This window comes from Besnoitia besnoiti (genome assembly GCF_002563875.1).
Source record: "Besnoitia besnoiti strain Bb-Ger1 chromosome Unknown contig00007, whole genome shotgun sequence".
NCBI classification, from domain to species: Eukaryota; Apicomplexa; class Conoidasida; order Eucoccidiorida; family Sarcocystidae; genus Besnoitia; species Besnoitia besnoiti.
This window is the reverse complement of record NW_021703915.1, coordinates 3,749,419-3,770,023: the sequence shown is the minus strand read 5'-3', so window position 1 is coordinate 3,770,023 and position 20,605 is coordinate 3,749,419. Positions and strand designations below refer to the sequence as shown.

General features: G+C 59.5%; 3 protein-coding genes across 3 annotated transcripts; 2 read left to right on the top strand and 1 right to left on the bottom strand.

The window, feature by feature from the left end:
- Nucleotides 1-1,632: 1,632 nt before the first annotated feature.
- BESB_075210 (putative pyruvate dehydrogenase E1 component, beta subunit) lies at nt 1,633-5,323 on the bottom strand (the record flags this gene model as incomplete). The annotated part of the gene is made up of 7 exons (XM_029365894.1): nt 1,633-1,692; nt 1,926-2,228; nt 2,580-2,759; nt 3,083-3,238; nt 3,836-3,931; nt 4,315-4,426; nt 4,959-5,323. 7 exons carry the CDS (start codon nt 5,321-5,323, stop codon nt 1,633-1,635), a joined length of 1,272 nt encoding a protein of 423 aa, XP_029218378.1.
- A 2,591-nt stretch (nt 5,324-7,914) lies between these two features.
- Nucleotides 7,915-12,464, top strand: BESB_075200 (uncharacterized protein; the record flags this gene model as incomplete). Its single annotated transcript, XM_029365893.1, has 5 exons — nt 7,915-8,820; nt 9,355-10,184; nt 10,464-10,759; nt 11,172-11,437; nt 11,769-12,464. 5 exons carry the CDS (start codon nt 7,915-7,917, stop codon nt 12,462-12,464), a joined length of 2,994 nt encoding a protein of 997 aa, XP_029218377.1.
- A 3,564-nt stretch (nt 12,465-16,028) lies between these two features.
- Nucleotides 16,029-20,257, top strand: BESB_075190 (uncharacterized protein; the record flags this gene model as incomplete). Its single annotated transcript, XM_029365892.1, has 4 exons — nt 16,029-18,288; nt 19,154-19,227; nt 19,373-19,506; nt 19,969-20,257. 4 exons carry the CDS (start codon nt 16,029-16,031, stop codon nt 20,255-20,257), a joined length of 2,757 nt encoding a protein of 918 aa, XP_029218376.1.
- Between the last annotated feature and the right edge of the window lie 348 nt (nt 20,258-20,605).

Below are 20,605 nucleotides of genomic sequence, written 5' to 3'. Positions count from 1 at the left end.
AAACTCAAATATGTCTCGTGGAAGCTTGGAGTTTGCTCCAGAAGACACCTTCTTTTCCATTTGCGCATGTTCGCGAGCTCCCATGGAAGCCACAAATTCTCGACACACATGCTTACATATTCTGCCAAGTGCAGACATGTATACAGCTTCGACCGGCAAGAATAAAGAAGCCCAGACGACGAGGATTTCAAAAAAGTAGATGCTGTAATAGTGTCCTTGTGGATTCCAGTACCCCATGCTCTAGAGCGCGCGCCAGAGGCGCTTATCACAGCGGCGCTGTTTTCACGTTTAGAGTTGAGACGCGGGAAAGAAAACCCTAAATTCCAGAGTTCCTGCTTAAGCGAACGAATTCGCTGAAACGCACTAGCGCTGCTGTGTTGGGCGGTCCTTTGGGAAAAATATAAAGAGGGAAAGTCGCTCCCCTGTCAGGCAACTCAGCGACTCCTGTGATGGATGCAAACTGCATCCGCACAGGCGCCGTTCTTTAACCAAGAGATCACGTCTGCGTGCGTCTGAAGCCCCTCCCTCGTCAAAGTGCCCCCTACGTTCTCTGGATAGACTTGAATAGGAAGTCGGTTTTCGGTTTTTGCGCGGAAAGAAGGATGTTTCGCGCGCAAATACCGCCTGTATAGCCGACAGAATCAAGAGAGTCCGCACAGGCGCGGCGCCCACTGACTCTACCTGCCTTTGGCATGAGCTCTGCAAGGAAAATGCTTTTCTGCTTTATCCTGAGAGTGCGGCGGCCACAGGTCACTCCAACTTTGGGCTCTGAGTGTTTTTCAATAACTAGCTGAGTGAAGAAAGAGGCAGCAAGCAGCTCATCCTGTGTCTCTTCGAAGAAAACGCCTGCAGAGCTAGAGCCACTCGTCTTCACGCTTCAACGAGAAAGGCAGCGCAGCTGCACAACCCAGCAGCTATACGTATCAAAAAGTACCCCTTCAACAGGCGGCATCGTTTCTTGGAGCTGCACCGGCACAGCAGACTGAGAAATGCCTGTTTCGAAAACGGGGCGCTGATTAGTCATACACGTTTCAGCGTGGACGTTAGCGCGTGACCGCTCGATGCCTGACATAGGCTTGGCTTTCTCTCGAACACGTGGAAACGCCCTATCCCCTGCGTCTCACACGTAAGGTGCGATGTCCTCTGTGTGCTCAGCACGGCCGCGAGGCGCGCGCCACGCGGCTGGTTTTAGCACGACAGAAAATCCGACAGCTCTACACAAAGTTGGGGTTTTTCACTCCTTCGAAAAACCCTAAACCTCTGCTGGAGAGAGGCGGCGCGCGTGTCCACGACAGAGAAACAAGAGAGAGAGAAGAGACGGGCGCCACGCAGCCAGGCCGCGACTTAGCGCGTGATCAAAAACGCAAGCTCCCGAATACGAGACAAGCACGCAGACCTACGCCTCGTTAACGCACTTGGCAGCGCTATCTTCTGTCTCCGGCGCGGCCCTGGCTCGAGCGCCGCGTGCGTCTCGATCCTCGCGGCCTTCGCTTTCTCCAGTTCCTCGCAGGTCGCCGTTCAGATTCTCTGCAGCGCGTTTCTCCCCTGGTGCTACCCTCCGCTGGGCGGAAACGCAACGACTACCTCCGAATCTTCTTCCGCGCCTTTGGCGCTGCGGAGTTGACCGCGAACTTACGCCTTCTTCAACTCGCGGAGCGCCTCGACCAGCTTGTGTTCATCCGGCAAATAGAACTGCAGCGCACACGCATCCACACACGAAACAGATGGTGAAGTTGCACGTCGCCACCGAAAGAAAGCCCGAAAGCTCTGTCTGCGCCTCTCCACAGCGCTGCAAACGAAACTTAGGAAACCAAAGCATGCAAACGAGGCACGCAGAAGCCGAGACGCAGCAGCTGCTTCACAACCTGCTGCTGCAGGGAGGAGCCAGCTCGTCTGTCTTTGGCGGATATCTCATCGATTCTCACAGGCTCGAAGGCGAGGGGGAAGGGCGTGTCGTATCCGGTGACGCGCTTGATGGGGGCCTCGAGGCTGAAGAAGCATTTCTCCTGAATGGACGCGGCGATTTCGGCGCCAAAGCCCATGGTCATTGGAGCCTCGTGGGTGATGAGGCATCGGCTTGTCTTCTTCACAGACTTCATGATGGTGTCGATGTCCCACGGCAGGATAGTCTGCAGGTCGATGACCTCGACGGAGATGCCCTCCTTCTCCACCTCCTGCGCCGCCTTCAACAGGCGGTGAACCTGTGTCCCCCAAGACACGGCGGTGATCTGAACGAAACAAACGAAACAGACTCCTCTTCTCCAGTGACCGCGCACCGCACCTCTCGACCTCTCGCAGACACAAACACATGCTCATCTGCAACCATACACATACATATATATACGTGAGCATACACGAATATATATGTATGTACATACAGGAAAATATACGTACGTTTGCTTGCACGCATACAAGTATATGTGTACATCGTTGGAAGGGGAGAATGCGGGCCTCCACGGAGACGACGAGCTCGATAGAAACACAGCCGGGCTGTGCGCGGCAGGCGACGCACGCAAGGAGAATCGCAGCGAGACAGCCCCATGTCTGCACAACTGACCAGGCGTCGCTGTTCTGCTTACGTGAGATCCTTCCGTCACGATCTCTGCGTGACTCAGCGGCAGCTCGTAGTCGCCGACGGGGACTTCGTCGACGGCGGCGCGGTAGAGGATTTTGGGCTCGAAGAAGACAACGGGGTTTGGGTCGCGAATCGAGGAGAGAAGCAGACCTTTAGTCTGGTACGGGCCTCGAGGCACGACGATCTAAAACAGAAACCCAGCACCGCAGCGACCAGTCTGCCCGGCGGGAGAAACAAACGAAGTGCGACGAAACTGACACTGCTTAAAGAGAACTACGGAGGGTGGAGCCGCCAGCGACGCTCTCCGCAGACAGCAAACACAGAGACTGAAGCAGAGACATGCAGAGAGACAGGAACAGCGCGAGGACAAGGCTCCTTTCTCCGCCGGAGGCCAGCGCGCGCGTGGCGAGGAGCGAGTCCCCCCGTCGTATCTGCTCCCCACATAAACGCAGTTTGTAGAGACCTCGGAATCCCGTTTCAAGGCGTGCAACTGCGACTCCACCTCACCTTGAGACCGGAGGCGTGGGCGAAGTACGCCTCTGGAGCCTGCGAGTGGTACAGCCCTCCGTGGCCTACAGCGCCCCAAGTGCTGCGAATCGTAAGCTTGCCGCAGTTCCAGTTGCCGCCGCTGCGGTAGCGGAACTTGGCGGCCTCGTTGGCGATCTGCGGACAAGAGAGAGACGGGCAGATGGAAAAAAACGGAACTCCATCCTCACGAAACCCGCAAAAGACCCTGAGGGGAGGGAGAGGGGCGGGGGAGAGGAGGGGGAGGGGAGGGGAGGAAAAAAGGGATGGAGGCCGAGAGGCGGTGACGGCGGCGCGGATGGAGGAGAGAAGCGGAAGTTTTCATATAAGACAGTGTTTTACGAACATTTACGGTTTTTTTTCATATAATATACATAACACTCAAGACGTCTTATTCAATATAGAGACCCAGCAAGATGTTTGATGGGTGCTGCGTGCGAAGATGCAAGTTCAGTCAGTTCCTTTCTTAAATGAAGAAGTCGCTTGTTGTTCCAGGAACAGCGAGGCGACGCGCAGCGCGAGGCAACGGAAGCCACGCGCGGAGAGGGAAAGACGAAGGAAGGTGGGAGTGGTATTCCATCAGCGAGTTACGTCTTACATGGCGGACTAGATTGTATATACAACTGCCATATCGGCTCTACCCTTGCACGACACCACCAGCAATAGAGGCAACGGAATCCAAGCAAACGACGCGAGGTCGACTGCGAAGACGAACGAATTCAACACAAGTCTCACCTGGTCGAAAGCGGGAAGGATGTAGTCGCCGAACTGGATTTCGCCGATGGCTGTGTAGCCGACTGCGGCCATGCCAATGCCGAAGCCGGCGATACCCTGGAGAGCCAGATCGAAGAAAACACCGATCGCACAGCACCATCACCGCTGCAATCTCACGCTGCACAGCTTCCTGCTTGGCTCTGCTGCCGCTCCTCTGGGCAGGGACTATCTTGACCCATACCGGGCACGGCATCGGGGAGCCCTCGAGCGCCGCCCCGCTCGCTGGGCGCCCGCGTCGCTAAGGTCCGCCTCTTGCTTGGGGGTTGCCTTGCACGACGACCCTCTCTTCTCTGCCGCGCGTGGTTTCTGCCGTCCAGTGCCAGTTGCCACCCGCAGGGCTGAGCGGCGGGGGACGGCGGGGGGAGGGTCGTCCTTCTGACTGCGCTCGAGAAGCGACCCCACGCTCGAACCCCGAAGCCTCGAAACTTCTCTCCACGGACCTGTTCAGAGAGAGGAGTGTTGAAGACGCGGTGGCCGCCGAACTTCTCGCGGAGGTCGACAGAGCAGCGGAAGACTCCTCCAAAGGCCACATCCTCGCCGAAAACGCAGGCTCTGCGAAAGAAGGCACGCAAGCAGCGCGAGGGTCTCTATCAACGGCATCGAAGACGTGGAGTAGATGCAAGGCGCGCGCGCGAGGCGACAAGAGATCCCGCGCACGCCACGTGAGGATGTGTTTAGGAATGGCCATGAGCACTGCCCGCAATTTAGTTCTGCTTTGCGGCTTCTCGGCCTTTCACACCGCGGAGAACGGCTCACGACGGCGGCGCAAGCTACAGGCATTCTCAAGGAGCTCCACGCGCACGCAGAGCGACTTGTGAATCGAACCGTGGGGGGTGGCGCGCGCGCCCGCCTACGCCGAAGCGCCGAAGGCCAATCTGCATACGCAGACGCGACACGACTGGCGCGAAGCAGACAAAAGCCATGCGACTCCAGCAGGTCCCATGTGCAGAACCTCACTACTCGCCCTCCCCCGCGGCTGCACAGGTCGGGCGTGTTGGCGCAGAAACCGCAGCGAGAAAGCACGCTGGCGCGCACGCGTACTGCGTGGTCTCCCTTCCCCCACAGTCCTGAGACGCTGACGTACGTCGGGTCGGTTTCAAGCACAGTGTGCAGAGCCGAGTTGACAGCAGTGAAGAGGTTCATGGGAGTGGTCGCACCGAAGTCCTTTCTGGTCTCGGCGGTGGTGCGGCACGCAACCGTGAAGTCAATGGCGCTGCCGCCGACGCTGCGCTTCTGCTGGAGCTGCGACGCGAGGGCGGCCGCGGGAGCCGGCCGCGAAAGCTGCTGCAGAGCGGAGATTGCAGAAGGGAGTGACGCGCGGGACGGCGCGAAGAAGGAAAAGAAGCGCGCAGAGGAGCCAGTCCTCGAAGACTGGCGCAGGGGCGTGGATGCGGCTGAGCGAGCGGCCACGGAGGTGGTCGCCGCCGACAAAGATGCACAGAGAACCATGTTGGCGGTGAGAAAGCGAACAAGTGGAAACGGCGACAGGCACTTTCGCGGACGACACGCAAACAACGCAGGTGTACGTACACCTGAACAAACAAACAAAGTGAGGAGAACGCTAGAGAAAAGACGGTCTGTCGGCTCTTCTCTTTTGGCCCTGACACGGGGAGAACGCAGCCGGAAACGTGGTTGAGAAAAGAGGGAGGCGGAGGCGGTGACCGCGATGCGTCGAGACGCCAACCACCACGAAGGCGGGAAACGAGAGGGAAGTGGATTACGCGAGCAGCGAGCGTCGCAGCCGAGAATCCACGGTCCAGGCGAGATAGGTGAATTATGTTCAGGCGACTTCGGAATGGGACCCCAAAAGACTCCCTTTTGCCGGGCAAAGACGAAAGAAGCCCAAGAGCTCGCGCCTGCTGGAGTGTATACAACTAGAGCAAGGCTCCAGTCTATCTCGTTTCATGTCAGCGCCGCGGGCGCTCCTGTTTTTTTTTGCACGGACGGTGTGTAGTGCCGACAAGAACCTCTGGCGACGTCCTCCAGCCTCAATTTTCGCACGGTGCGGGCTCCGGAGTCCTCCCATCCTCGATGCGTTCGTACCTTGCTCTCCCTCCTTCATCGAAAAGTTTCCGTTGCCAGACCGTCTTTCCGCACATGCGCGTTCCTGCGTTGCTCAGCGTGCGTGGTACGCTATGTCTACTTCTCGAGTGTGTAGCTCGCTCAGAGGCTTATATGCGGAGAACGCGAATCGCGGGGAGCGGAACACAAACCCCGGCCTTTCACCTCTTCCCGCCACATGATGCTGCTGTGGACGACCGTAACCGATAAAACGAAAAAAAATTTTCACCGATCGAGTCAAGACGCCGCCTGCGTAGAAGAGCCGCCCGCGCGGCGGCAGCGCCCAGCTCCGGCTCCGGCTGAGTCGCTTTTTCCACTTGCTTCAGCTCTGAAAAACCCTTTAGAAAAAAAACTGAGGCGAGCATCCAGGCACTTCAGCGCCTTCATTCTTCCACCTTCACGGCTGTTAGCCTCTGGAGAGCTGCAGAAAATACAGGCAAGAGAGGAGCTCTGTAGAGGCGCAGAGCACTCTGGGGCGGGGTGCCCACTGGATTGCAGATACACACACAACCCCATGCCCTCTGAGGGGTTTGAATCCTCGTTTTTCTTGAGCTGGGCGCTAACGGCAGCGCGCCTGCGAGCGGCTCAAACACATGACAGGCTTCGCTCGGGCCTGCTAGCCTGGCGCGACTCGCGAGTCACGCCATACAGAGAGCAGCGGACCTGCGGAGCCTGCGCGGCGCTGATCTCGCAGGATAGACGATGCCTTCACAGCGAATGACAGGGGCTCGAGACCCTGTGCACGTTAATTATGAGTGTGTTGAAGGCGATTTCGTCTGAGTGTGGCGCGGCGACCGCCTTCGATGGCGCTCCGAGGGACGTCTGCCTCGCCGCTGTAAAAAGCTCGCCAGAGGCAGGCCGTGCGACTCTCGAGAGGGGGGATGCGGAGTCACGGCGTGACCATGTTCGCACATTCCCTCCGCCTTCTTTTCGCGTTTCGAGGGGACTTGAGTCTTGTTTCAACTTCCCTCTCGTGCCTGCACAAATCCCTCTCTGTCGCCCTGAGTGACTTCGTCAAGAGCGAAAGCCACGGTGAGATTGGCAGGCTCCTTCGCACGTGGGAGGTAGCTGCCCGAGAGTCTCGTCTCCCGCGCGTGTCCAGCGCCTAGTAGCTCGCGGTGTCTTTGTCGCGGGAAACAGATTGTTTGTCGGGCTGGATATGTTCGCGTGTGTCTCTATCTCTTGGCCTTTTACCGCGCTATTTGCTTGCTTTTCCTTGAGTCGGCATTTTTGCGACCTTTCCGCTCGGCCGAGGAAACTCTGCGTCGTCTCGCTAACCTCGTTCGTGTCTGGCGGTGTCGCCGTTCCTCCTTTCGTCGCGCGAAAGGTTGTGTTGCCTCATCTTCCCTCTCAGACCAGGAAGCAGCGCTAGAGCCTTCTTTTGCGCGACACAACGGAGAAATTGCGTCGTCTCCGCCCCCCACCACGCGCGGTGGACGACTGAGTCGCCAGCGTGGCTCACGAGACTGGGGAGCGCTTCTGAAACTTCGCGGAGCTCAAAGCGAATTCCCAAAAAGCGATTTCCTTCTACGCGCGCCTCAGACGGAACAAAGGCACTCGGGGCAACGACGAGGCACTTTTGCTGTGTCCTGCGTGGCTGAGAATGGAGTCCTCCACAGGTGTTTGTTGGATGGCGGCCGCGAGTGACCTCAGGAGAGAAGGCCCCGTTCACTAGCGGCGCGGCCTTCCCTCGAGAAAAACTTGGCGTCTGCAGAGTTGGGGTGCCTGCAAGACTCGCGCAGCTACGCGGCAGCGCACCATCTCGCTCCTGCTGCATCGGTGCTGCCAAGACCCGCGAGACGCGAGGCCTTCCTTTTCCGTCCGTGGGGAGACAATTACCATCCATCATATCCTCACGAGGATAGCAGGCTACTTAAACTGCGGAGTCGCTACGTGCAGGGTTCCTCGAACTGTTCGAATGTAGATTCAGGCGCTCGCCGGTCTCCACCTCGTCGCCTCTGCCTTCTTTTTTTCATCGGATGGCGGCAGCCGCTCCTCTGCGCGAAGAGCCGGCAGTGAGCCTGGCCGCGGCAAACAGGGAGGAGCAGAGTGCTGTGGATTCCCAACAACTTCGGTCTCCACGGCGTGAGACGCTTTTTCCTCCGGCATCTCGCCCAGGGGGAGCCGCATCTGCCTCCCCTACAGCTCTCGCGGCGTCTCCTTCGCCTCATTTTCCCGCTTCTCTTTCGCAGTCTCCTTCTCTCCCGCATGTCGGCGGCGAGGGCGCCATGCAGCTTGCCGCGGCGGCGATGAGCTCAGCGGCTCTGCTCGCCGTCGAGGCGACGGTGGCTGCCCGCGAGTCTCTGAACGCCGCGGCTCTCCGCGTCGACCGCTCGCCCGGGGGTGGGGGAGGACCCGATCCTGTGCCCCAGACGCCTGAAGCAGATGCGACCAAGCTGCGTTTTTCTGCGTCCGCCTCTTCGCCCTCTCCGCTCTCTTCGCAGTCGCCGGCGGCGCCACGTGCCTCGGCGGCTCCACCCTGCGCCTCCTCAGCAGCGCTGCAAACCTGCGCCGCGCCGTCTCCTTCGGCAGCTTCCGCGGCCGCTCCCGTCTCGCCCGTTCGTGCGTCCGCTTTAGGAGCTCGGAGCGAGTCGCCAGCTGCACATGCTGTGTTGCAGGCGGCTGACAGCTCCCCTTTGTCCGCGGAGCCCGCAGGCCTTCTGAACCGGGTCTCCCAGTGGACAGGCATGAGGGGTTTCTGGCGCGAGGAGACACAGGCGGAGACTCCGCCGGAGGCGGTGGAGCCCAGCGCCAACGCTCCGACCGCGGTCGCGGCGCGAGCCGCCACAACCAGCGTCTCGGCTGCGGCGCGAGCCGCGACCTCCTGGAGTCACTGGCTGACCGAGGCCGCTGGAGGCCTCGTCGAAGAACTCAAGGCGGAAGTGGTAGGCGGGGGGGGGGTATCCACGAGCCGCAAAGAAGAGCGGCTCCACGCGCGAGCTGCTGATAGTCTCCTGTGGAGATTTCTCATGCGATCGCGACAAAAGCCTTGCTATATATATGTATACACGTGTCTATGCGTATAGACCGACTGCACATGTATAAATTAGTAGATCTGCGTCACGCGTATTTTGCATAGGCGGGAGAAGGGGTCTTCGAAGTTTCAAGCAGCCTTTTGATTCCAGGCAGTCGTTTACATCCGCGCAACTGACTGTGGCTGGATGCCTACTCCCGCGTCGCACCTGTGTGTCCCCGTGTATTATCCCGCGAAGTTCCTCTGCTAGGCGGCAGCTGCGCGTGGCGCACACGCGTTCAGAAGAATCAGAGTAGGTGTAGATTAAGTGCACTGTCACCAGAATGCATAGACTCGTAGAATTCAGGATTTGCGTGTAGATCAGGAAGCATGAAACCCTAAGTCTCATCGTCGCAGTATGACCGGATACCCGAAAGCGGTGAGTGTGTAGGGCGACTGCGCTCAGGATGTCTCGGAAGACCTGAAGGAGCTCTACGGGACGCTAGCGCGGGATTCGCAGCGTTGGATCGAGAAACACCAGACGGTGTTTGCACACGGCGCGTCGCCGCCGGCGTCGTCTGCGTCGCCAGGGTCGGCTTCGTCGTTCTCCTCTCGCGTGCCGTCTACGCCGCCGTCGCCACCGCCGGCGTCGACGCCCCCTGGAGAGGTTCGCCTCGCGGCGCCCGCTTCGTCTGCAGGCGCCGCGGCGGCCTCTTCGCAGAGTGTCTCGCAGCTGGCCTTCCTGTTCCCCTCGTCGCTCACCTCCTCCACGTCGGCTGTTGAAGACGTGCAGGCGCCGTCTCCGCTTCGACACGCGCAGACGCTCCCCGTCATGTACTCCGCGTCCTCCGCTGCGTCTCGCTTGTCGCCCTCGGCGCTGACCGCCGCGAGCTCGCCGATGCAACCGCTGCGGTCTCGCCCCTTCGCGGACGACTCAGACGTGTGGAGTCGGCTCGCCCGCGACGACGGAACCCTCGCAGCCGCCCGAACTGCGGCCGCAGCCATGAAATCGGTCTCCTCAGGCTTCTCTTCGCTCTTTTCCTCTGCCTCTTCTCTGGTATCTTCGGCGAGCGACGCCGTCAAGAGCACCGGCTGGAGCGGGAGCGCGGCGCTCTCAGACCCGAGAGACAGCGAGCCGGGGCGGCTGCCGCAGAGGCCCACAGAGAGGCGTGCGCTGCGAGGCGCTGCTGGAGGAAGCCTCGCAACTTGGATCCAGGAAGCAGGAGGGAGAAGGAGCGACGCGCGACAGGCGACAACTCAGAACGTACGGGAGCGATTGCCTTCCAGCATTGCACGGTAGGGCGCGAAAAAATCTCGATCGGATGCCAAGCTGTGTATGTAGCGTTCTTAGAGAGATCCGCACAACATGTGCGTCCTGCTCATCACTACCCTCATCGTCGCCAGGACCTCCCCCGATGCGAGACGCTTTCGGGGTCTTCTCTCTCTCTCGCCCGAGAATCGTAAACACTAAACTGTCTCTGTTGGTTCTTCTAACGTCCCGGCTTTCTTGGTTTTCCGACATCCTTCCGTCGACGCATGCGGCCTCGCCTCGTGCTGTTGCTGTCTGCTCTGCAGAGGCTCGCGGGAGCTCCAGCGGCAGTACGCCGCCCTCGTTCGCTCCCGCGCCACGTTTCTCGAAGATGTGTGCGAGTCGCTGGCGCCAGCGGGGGAGACACGCGCCCGCTTGGAGCTCAGCAGCGACGTTCCAGAGGATTTTTCTCTCCTTGAGCACGCGCTTTCGCCGTCGTCAGCCAACCGAGACGACGCGGATGCGCTGGCGCGCGAGTTCGAAAACTTCAGCGTCGAGGCGTACGATGACCTCCTCGACTTCTTCCATGACCCGGCCGTGATGGAGATGCGGCGGCAGCTCGGTGAGTGTAAAGAGAAGCGTTCGAAGATTACCTGCAGACGCTTGCAGAGGGCTCCCGAGTTTGTTTGGCGCCTTTTGCGGCCGCGGGGGATTTTAAAAAGATCAGTCAGCGCTCGTTGGGTTCCGCATGGAGCGTGCAAGGCGTCTGGGTGTGTGAATGCCGTCTAGTTTTCGTCATCGCCGACAACAAAAACGATAACAAGACTATGGTGTCGTCGCGGCGCAGGGATACCGTGAAAGCGCGTACATGCAGGCGAAACCCGCGACGTATTTCGTTGGCAGCGAGAACCCTTCAGAGACAACAGATACTTCTCTGAGGTTTCGATTCTTTTGTGAGGCGGCGCTGCGAGAGCGAGTCCTTTGCTTTCCGGCGATAGCTTCCTCCGTTCACCACTTGTCTTCTCTGTCTGCAGTTCCCGACGCAGTCAGCGATGCGCTCTTCTGGCGGCGATTCTTGTTTCGCGTACGCGCTCTCCTCAGAGCGACCGCGGAGTCCTCTCCGGCGTCTTCTTTTCTCGCGTGCGAAGTAGAGAAGCGAGATCCCCGAGAGGGAAGTTCAGGCTTTGAGGCGCCGTCCGGTGGCCCACCGTCTGACGCGCGCTGGATGGCGGGGGCTGCAGCGGCTGGCGGCGACAGGAGCGAAGAGTCGAAGGTGCGGCTCACGGAGCTCGACGAAGAGGTAAGAGGGCGGAGAGGTGGACCCCTGTGACGAAGCGCGGAAAGAAGACAAAGCGAGAAATTGCTGGGCTTGCCCTGTGTGTATATTTTTTTATATATTTATTTATTTTCAGGCACAGCTATTTCTGCGAGAGCGGGCATGCCAGTACATGGGCGCAGAGGCAGCCGAGTGGGATCCATATACATGTGTGTTGTTTTTCCCACGTGCTGGTCGTCCTCAGCCCGTGTATGCCTTATTCATGCATTTCTTGTCCCCTGTATGCAGTTGTGTCTGGTGCGACTGCGGCTGAAGTCCTCGCGCTCGGTCGTGTAATGTGTGTCACGCTGCGCAGGATATCGCGTGGGACGACGATGACGCGGAGGGCGGTGCAGGGGAAGCGGAAGGCAGCAGCGACTCACTCCATTTGCAGTTGAGCGTCGCTACAGCGAGTGCCGAGTTTGCAAGCGGCGCGATGATGCGTCCCTTGCCTGGCTCGTCGCGAGGGATGACTCCTCGCGCTGCATTGCTGGTTGACCTTCCTTCCTCGTCTTCCCCATCCCCCTCGTCGTCTGCAGCTTCCTCTCCTCCGCCGCCTTTCTGCCAGTTCCCCGAGGGCCACCCCGCCGCGTTTTCCGCCTCCTCAAGCGAGCCGCAGCGAGTCGACGCCACGCGCCCAGAGGCGCTCGCGTCGAGGCCTCCGCATGCGCCACCTTCGGCCGCCGCTGCACTCTTCTCTTGCAAGGTGGCCTTGGGGCAGGAAGACGAGGAAGCTGAGGAAGTTCTGTCCTCGTGGCAGCACAGCGGCTTGTCGAGTCGCAGCGGCGAGCCAGAGGATCTCGGCTGCTCGAGCTCTAGGCTTGGCGCGGACGAGTCGCAACAGCCTCCGCCGCGCGAGCCTCTGCAGGAGGGAAGCGCAGAGCTTTTTCTGCTACCAGGCGCCGGTCGTCGTGACGCTGGGGCGGAGAGCGGCCCCCGAGCAGACGCGGGAGACGAAGAGGAGGTGGCGCTAGAGGAGGGCTGGAATGACGAAGAGCTTATTCTTCTTTAAGGGGCCTCTGAGGTTGCCCACAGTCCGGCTCGGCGACAGGCGCTGCGAAGAATCGCTGCATTTCCTCGCCCTTCTTAATGGCGGACTCGATAGAAGTGTTCGCTGAAGAAGCCTCCAGCGAGGACGCGGCAATGACATTGCATCCGTGCGCCGATTTTTCCCAATGTTCACCCTGTCGAGCGGCATTTTGGGCCGCCGGCGTCTTATTTCTTTGAGGCTGACGCGTGGGAAGTCCAAGCCGGAGGCCGCGCCTGTGCGCTGGCGGTATCCGGTGCAGTGAATAGACAAAGACATTATAGTTCTTAGAACACTAAAGATGACTCCGATTACGAGATACAGCCATGTTCTTTATGAGTGCAGGACACCCTCACTCCTTGCATGACTACGTGTCGAGCTGCTCGCCCCAGTCTGTTTTTGGAGCCGTTCCGACTCCGAGACTTCAAACGCTACAAATCGCAATTCACAGGCTCTCAGCCGAGCTCCGCTCGCGAATCCGCTCAGTCAGTCTTTCGCGTTGTAATTGCCATAGACTTCCGAAGCTGCCGCACCGTATCTGTGCTCCAAGCTAGGCGATTCTCCAGTCAGGCGCACGGACGCATTCAACCAGCCTCGCGAAGATCATAGGAAGCTCATCCGTGACATCAGCAGTGTATGAGCTACTTCGACTTGGAATAATCTTTATCGTGTAGGATACTGAAGTTCAGCGCTTTTAGCTGTATTAGGGTTGATGGTGTGACGCAGTCGTAAACAAAAAGTACGTTTACAAAATAAACCTGTAGATTCAGGGTAGCTGATTTCGGCAAAGATTAATTAAGTTTTTCGGTGTTCTCCAGAAGCCGAATAGAAAAGGATTCGTACAACTCCGAGGCTGCTGCAGCAAAGTTCATGAAGTGGTGGTGCATAGAGTTCATATCGGAAATCCTCTTACAGTCGTTCGTGTAACCTCACTACAGCCCCATCAAGCTCAGCAAAGTTTGCGCCATTAAAAACTGAACTCAGATGGTGTGTGGGAGCCTGGTGTGAGGCAAATCAATGACATGCGGCCGCAGGCGTCGGCTTGTTCAGGAAAAGAGCAACGGGCGGGCTAGCCACCTCGCTTTTTCTGGAATTCTGCAGTTCGCCGCCAGGAATGTCGAGTAAACCACGGTCAAGTTGTTTTCCGTACTCATTCCCCCTACAGCAACACTCCGTACTCATTCCCCCGACAGCAGCACTGCCTGAGCCAGATACGGCTAGCGGGGTGTGCGACGTGTGACACAGACACTACGGGCGACGCCATTTTCATTACGGGCAGATCTAAATGTTGACTCCCCTGCCGCAAAGGAAGGCAACTGGCTTAACGGGCACGCGAACTGTGGAAAAACGACTGCTGCAGCCTTTTCATCTGAGACTGACATGCTCTACTCCTCTCAACTCTCCAGGGCCGCTAAAGAACGAAACACGCGATAGCCGCCAGGCGAAGTTCGACCTAAACCATGAACGCCATCCATAACCAGAGGCCTGACTCGAACCGCATTGCCGCGAATACCAAAAGAGTTCTAAGACTGCCGTGGAAATGTGAACTTCAAACAAGGAACCAAAAAAAGCTGCGTGTTCACAGCTATGCTCGTTTCATCCGCGCGGGGCCGGGTGGCATTGGAAACACTTGACAGACGGCTACTCGATCCTTCGCCTTGATATTAACGACGACAGCTGCCTCCAACACCAACTCGCGTTATTGGAAAGTTTATAAAGGCGCTCAACTTTGGCGGCTGGAACGTTCGCCCAGACCAAACATGCAGTGAGTATGCGACCCCGTTTTCAAAGTGTTTTTCGGTGTCGCCGTTCGATGCGTAGGGCAGCGGCTCTCACAGTTTGAGGCCGTTGAAGCTCCTAACGCAAGCTGAAGCTCTCAGAGGGTACAAATCAAAGACAGACTGCCTTACGCATGTATTTTCGCCGCAAGTATCGGAACATTCTTGTGACTGGTTTGCGGCGTTCGCCGTTCCGCTCCGCGTGGACGAGCTAGCGTGCATGCAGCGCGTGTGGCGGGAGGGAGTCAGAAGCAGCGGTGTTTCCCCTCCTCGCGCTTTCATGATTTGCGCTTCTCCCCCGCGATGAATGTCTTTTCTGGCAAAATGGGGGGCCATTTGCTCCTCAGTCCATAAGGTAAGCTCTGGTACGCGTCCATCTTTGAGGTGTTTTGCGTCGTTGGTCCTGCGTGCGCGACGGGTGTCGCTCGCCACGCGCACACGATCACGTTTGCGTCTTTGCCAGTGTCTTGCCGACAAGTAGAACCGCGGGACGGGCGGCAGGCCCAACCCTTTCGAGAGGACGCCCGCTCGCTTCTTTTAACGTCTTTCGCGTCCGTTTTTCCAATCTGCTTCACTTCGTTCCTTTCCAGTCCCCCTTCTTGCTTGCCGCAGCAGGCGTCTTCCTTGTCTGAAGTCCTGTTTTTCGTCCGCTGTCTCGGCGGCTCAGACTGTACCGCGGAGGACCGATCTTCTTCAAGGTTCCCCAAGGGCGCGAGCGACCGCGGATCCTCGCTGTGTTCCACCAAAAGAACAGCGTTAGTCGCTTTCAGTCGCCTTCCTCTGTCGACAGAAGATGACAGCCTCGGTGGACGGTCCTGTCGCCCGTTGCTCTTGCGATTCGCAGGCCCCCGTCCTCCAGCTTGTCTGCGGCCCTCGGAGCAGGTCCTTCAGGAGCGCTTTGCTCTCCACCCCGAGACCGGCTCTCTGTGCACTGCCGTCCGCCACGTTCCCGCCTGTCTTCGTGAACATTCGTTTCCATGCGCCGTCTAGGAGTGAATCGCGCGACTTGGCAGCGGGTATCCTGTAGACAACCGAGCACTCAGCGTGCCAGTCGTAGCCGAGGCAAATCACGCAAAAGTTTGCGTCTCTCCTTGTCTCTTGTGAACGATCCCTTGGCTTCCCCCTCTTTTCGAAGCCCAACAAAAGAGTAGCTAGCCCGTCGGGGTGTCTAGCCCCCCCGCTGTCGGGCTCATGCACTGGCCTCAAACCGTCGCCGGCGACTCCGGCAGCGGTTTGTTTTCTTGTTTGCAACCTGTCGCTTAGCCGCTCCTCCGCCCTACGGGGAGATAGGTTGCTGCCGCGCAGGACTGCGGAGGCCTTGCCAGACCAGGCCTCCGCAAACCCATCAGCCTTCCCTTTTTTCTCCCCCTTTGGTTTTCCTCCTTCAGTTCTGTTCCTGCTGTAGTCTCTTCGCGTCCCCCGGGAGACACCCTCCTTTCATCCCCGTCGCTGCCTTCGAGGCCGCTGCTGAGTCACGGAGCGAGGACATCGACCCCGTTACGCGAATTGTTTCTGGGTTTTTGCTGTCTGCGTCGCCGCTCAAACGCCGCGTCGCTGCCCTCTTCTCTCTCAAACCTTCTCTCCCCGGTCGTCTGCTCGACACCTGACCCCTGAAACGCTGGCTGGCTGTGGCTCAGTGGCATCTCGTGGCGCCTTCACGGGGGCCCCGTTTTTCCTCGTTTCTCCCCTGTGCTTTCTTTCGCTTCCACCGCTTCCTCCGCTTGCCTCTCCGACGCAGTCTGCGTCCTCGTGTCGTTTCCTCCTCGCAAGCATGCAGGTGCCCGCCCGCAGCGGCGCCGCCGCCGTGGAGGCCGCCGAGGCGCAAGCCAGCCACCCAGCCCCGGATAGAGGCGTGGTGCAGGCTGCCAAGCGACATGCGCTTCGCTCGGCAACGACTCGAGACGGCAGGACGCGGAGCGCCTGCCCCCCCACGAAGGCCCCAGCCGCCAAAGAGGCCGAGTCCGGCACGCCGGCGACCAGAGGCCCCGAGGCGAAGAAGCGCGGCAACACGCCTTCCTCGGCGGCGGCTGCCCACTCGGGCGCCGAGGGACAGCTGGCGACCCTCTCTGGAGGGCGCAGAGGCCAGGCGACTCGCGCGGCGAAGCTGCTGGCGGATATGGGGAATCTGAATCGCCGCGAGCGCCAGAAAGACCAACTCCCCGCGAAGGGTGGCGGTGGCCGCAGCGAAACCACGTTCCCTCTCGCGCACGCGTCCACCAGGAAACTCGTAAAGACCGAAAACGAGAAGAAGCACACGCCGCTTGTGGGGGCGCCCGGTGGTCGCCTCTGCTTCCTTGGCTCGGCGGGCGGCGGTGTATATACACCTAAGCAGAAGAAACAGGGCGGCTCCAGCCGCGCGGCGAGGGTGACGGAAGACGCGGACCATGCGGAGGCTGCGGCGGCACAAATGCCAAAAAGTTCCTTGTTTCCCTCTTCCCTCAGCCTGCGTGAGGAGGCGCGAGCGGGGGCTGAAGAGTCTCTGGATGCGGAAGGCGACAGGGAGATCGAGAACGTGCGCGTGCAGTCTCAAGAACCTCTCAGCAACCCTCCAAAGACCGCCAGTTCTCCCGACGCGCCGCCGTCATCTCGTCCTCCTCCGTCGGCGTCGCGGGCTCCAAATGCGTCGTCTTCTTGCTCGCGAGACGCGTCTTCTCCTATCTCTGGATACGCTCGCTCCTCGTCTGTCGTCTCTTCTTCTTCAGCCGCTTCTTCTTCGTGTGCGCCAGCACTCGCGCCTTCCGCGGGCGGGGCTGCACCGATTCCTGCGCTCCCTTCTGTTCACCCGTCCTCTCCGTCGTCGGCGCAGCGTTCGCTCCTTCGGTTCAGTCGCAGCAGCTCCAACGTGTTTTCGCCTCTGCGGTCGGCGTACTCACCCTTCTCGGTGCGCAGCCACGGCAGTGCGCGCTCGGCGGACGGCTCGCCGTCGGGCGCCGCCGCCTGTGCGGCCGTGCCTTTGCGCCCAGAGATGTTCCTCAACTTCGTCGACTCTGCCTTCCTCGTCTTCCCTGCGTCGAGGGAACACGCGCGCGCCGCTGCCGAGGAGGCGCTGCGCGCAGCCGCAGACGCGTCTGCCCCCCGCGAGGCCTCCCCCTCCGCGGGCGCGGAGCCAGACGGCGCACGAGAGGGCAAGAGAGAGCGGGGGAGCGCCGCCGACGCAGAGGCGCATCCCGAGGGGGCGGCGGCGGCGGAGGACGCGACGCGCGACCGCGACTCGTGTGCAAAGAGGCGCCGGGTGCTGGGCACTTCAGGCCGTAAGAAGGGGGAAGCGAGACTCCCAGTAGCCTCGGAAGGCGGCGGCGGAGGCAGCCGGGCAGAAGCGGCAAGTGCGCGCGAGTCTGCGGAGGGAGGACGGCACGAAGAGGAGGAGGCGACTGCGCACGGAGGCGCAGCCTCGCCGCAAGAGGAGGGCCTGTCGAGCTCCGGCGCGCCGCGAAGCGCGCCATCGGCCCCAAGCCTCGCGCCCGCCTCGCCTGAAGGCGGAGAAGACTGTTTCGCGCGCGGCGAGGCAGACCGCGCGGAGCCGCGCTCCACCTCTGCCTCTTCGCGCCCGTCGAGTTCGGCGTGTTTGCCTGTTTCTGCGGCCTCGCCTGAGCAGCGCCGGGCGCGCGTCCCCTTCTCCTCTGCGCTCTCCTCGTGCGTGGTCGCGGGCGCCTGGCCTGGCGAGGACCTGCCGCTCTCTCCCGCGTCGGTCTCGTCTTCCTCGTCGTCCGCCTCTTCCCCCGCCACTTCGCCCCTGCCGTCGCTTCTGCGCGCGCGGCGGCGGCGTCTCAGGGCGCTCGCTGGAGCGGAGGCGAAGCTCTCGCTGGCTGACTTCCTCCGCGAGGAAGGAAACCGCCTCTTGGAGAGCGTCAAGCAGCGCGAACTGATGCACACGCTGCGAAGCACCGCCCTCGAGCTGCCTCACCCCAACCGCCACGGCGTCTCCCTCATCTACGGGCCGCGAGTCCCTGGCGACGACGGCTTCGACTACAGGCAAGGACTCGACACACACGGAGAAACACGGCGGAACGCCAGTTTCTGTCCGATACCGGGTCGGTTTCTCTGTTTTTGCCACACTCTGCGGCAGCGAACTAGAGTCGTTCGCCTAGAATGCACTGGACAACAACACTGGCTGGCGAACTGCAGAGAAGAGAGAGCCACGTCCAGAGAATGACTTGGATCTCGCCGCGACCAACCTAGTCCTTAGAGGTGCACACGCGATTGCATTGAGCACTGTCGGGAGAGGAAGTTCTGCGTATGAATGAAGCACCGCCGCAGTCTTCCTCGCCTCCTCTCCAAGTCAACGCCTTGATCGAGGCGACGCAACTCTGTCTCCACTTTTTCTCTCAGGGTGATTTACTGGGGCGAGACCGCGTCCTCGACCCCAGAAGAGAAAGTGCGCAATCAAGCGCGAGCGCAGGCAGTAAGTTGACCAACTTCTGCTCAGGCCACTGTCCTCATCTCCGTCGCTCTACCAGAGTTCCTCTGTGTATCTATCTAGTACCATTAGTTGATTTGTTTATTTCTGTCTATATCTGTGTACTTATCCGTCTATACCTATATATGTCTATTTATCCGCCTATCTATCTCGACCTCTGTCTCTATATCTATCTGTATCTCTATCTGCCTATTTATCTACCTGTACGTGTTTCGCTAGCTGACTATGTAGCTATCACCGAGCCCCTCGACTCAACTAGAGTGCATCCGGCGTCGCGTTCGCTGTGGCGCCCACACTACTCATCCTTATTCAGAAATGCGAGTCTGGGGCCGTCAATTTTCGTAGAATACCAGGGATAGAGGCAGCTGATTTCATCCGTTTTTTCGATGCTCGCGCCCTGTACGCCTGCTCTCTTTCGAAGTAAATATTTGACTGTGTGTGAGGTGTATTTTTTGTGGTTATCGTGTGCTGCACGCCAGAGACGATTATGCGACTCGCACCTGGCGCGCTGATTTTTCTCACCTCGAAAATTTGCATGCCTTGCGTCCTCAGAGTGCGCGACAGCCGCTTAAGATCGCGCATGAGATTCATGCTGCTGTTCTCCATACGTATATATATAGCAGATATATACATCTATGCATAGCTGTTTTTTTAGATAATCGCTTTTGTTCCCGAATGTGTGCGCTGCTTGTTTTTAGTTCCGCGAAAGGATTCGAAATTTGGCGCACCATTCGCCCGACGGCATGCTGTCGGTACAGCAACTCGTCCTCGATCTCGACATCAACATGAGCAGAGGCTGGGTGCACTACGCCAAGGTCATCCTTGCGGGAAAGTGAGAATCTACTTTTTCAATTTCTAGCCGATTCTTGCGTCCTCTACGTCTTTCGAAAACCATTTTCACTCATGTCTGTTCCGAGGTGCATTTGTTTCTACGCCTCTCGCTCCCGGTATGGAGAGGCCTGTTTCGCTAGTCGGAGCTTTCCCTTGCCACCCAACGCGCCGTTCTTCTTCCAGGCCTTTTTAAGGCGCCATTGCATTGCATATATTTATATGTATACGTCTCTACATGCAGACCTATACACATGTATCTGTAAATGGACGCCTGTGTGAAGGGTGGGAGAGCTCAGCGCGCGCGGAATACGGAGGACGTGAGTTCACGTGGCGCGACCACGCAGAGTTTGGGCATTGGTTTTTTCAAACAACACACTTCCGCTCGCAGTGTTGTCGCGGTAGGCAGGCGAGGTGCTTCTCAGTTGTTACGCCCGCGTCGCGTCTTGTCTTTGTTTTGTTTCAGGGTATCGACCTTCTTGCCTGCTGCGTGCGTCTGCAACTGCGTGTTTGTTCGCTGGCGTCTGCCTGTTTGCTGCGTCGCAGAACCGACCCCTACACTGAGTTTCTTCTCCGTCGCCCTCGCCAGGAGGCCGCCTGCAGCGCGTCGACACCCGCACCCGCGTCGTGAGATTCCTGACGCAGCTGCGTTCGCCGCGCTGGGTGGCGCTTCCTCTTCGAGCGGTGATTTCCTCAAAAGCCACGCAGAGGCCGCGCAGGCCAGAGACCAAGGACTTTCGCCGGCGTTTCGTTGATCTGCCGGAGACGCGTCCGTCGGCCGCGGGGCGCGACGCCCTTTCCTGTTTTCTTTCACCTCGCGTGTGTGCGCGCTGCCAGTTCAGCGGGTGAGAGCGTTTGACGGAGTTTCGCTGACAGTGAGACTGCGCTCAATACGTGTGACCTCTTCGCTGTCGCGGGGTTCGAGTGTCTGGCGGAAGGCCTTTTCCGTCTGCCTCAGCCTCCTGCGCGGCAGGCGCGGAGCGCATCCCTGCGCGGACGCGCGCGAGTTCGTCCTTCTTCCCTCTCTTGATACACGATGCTGCAAGCTTTCAAACTGAACCGTACTGTAGAGCTCCGACGGAGAAAACGCGCGTGGCGGCTGC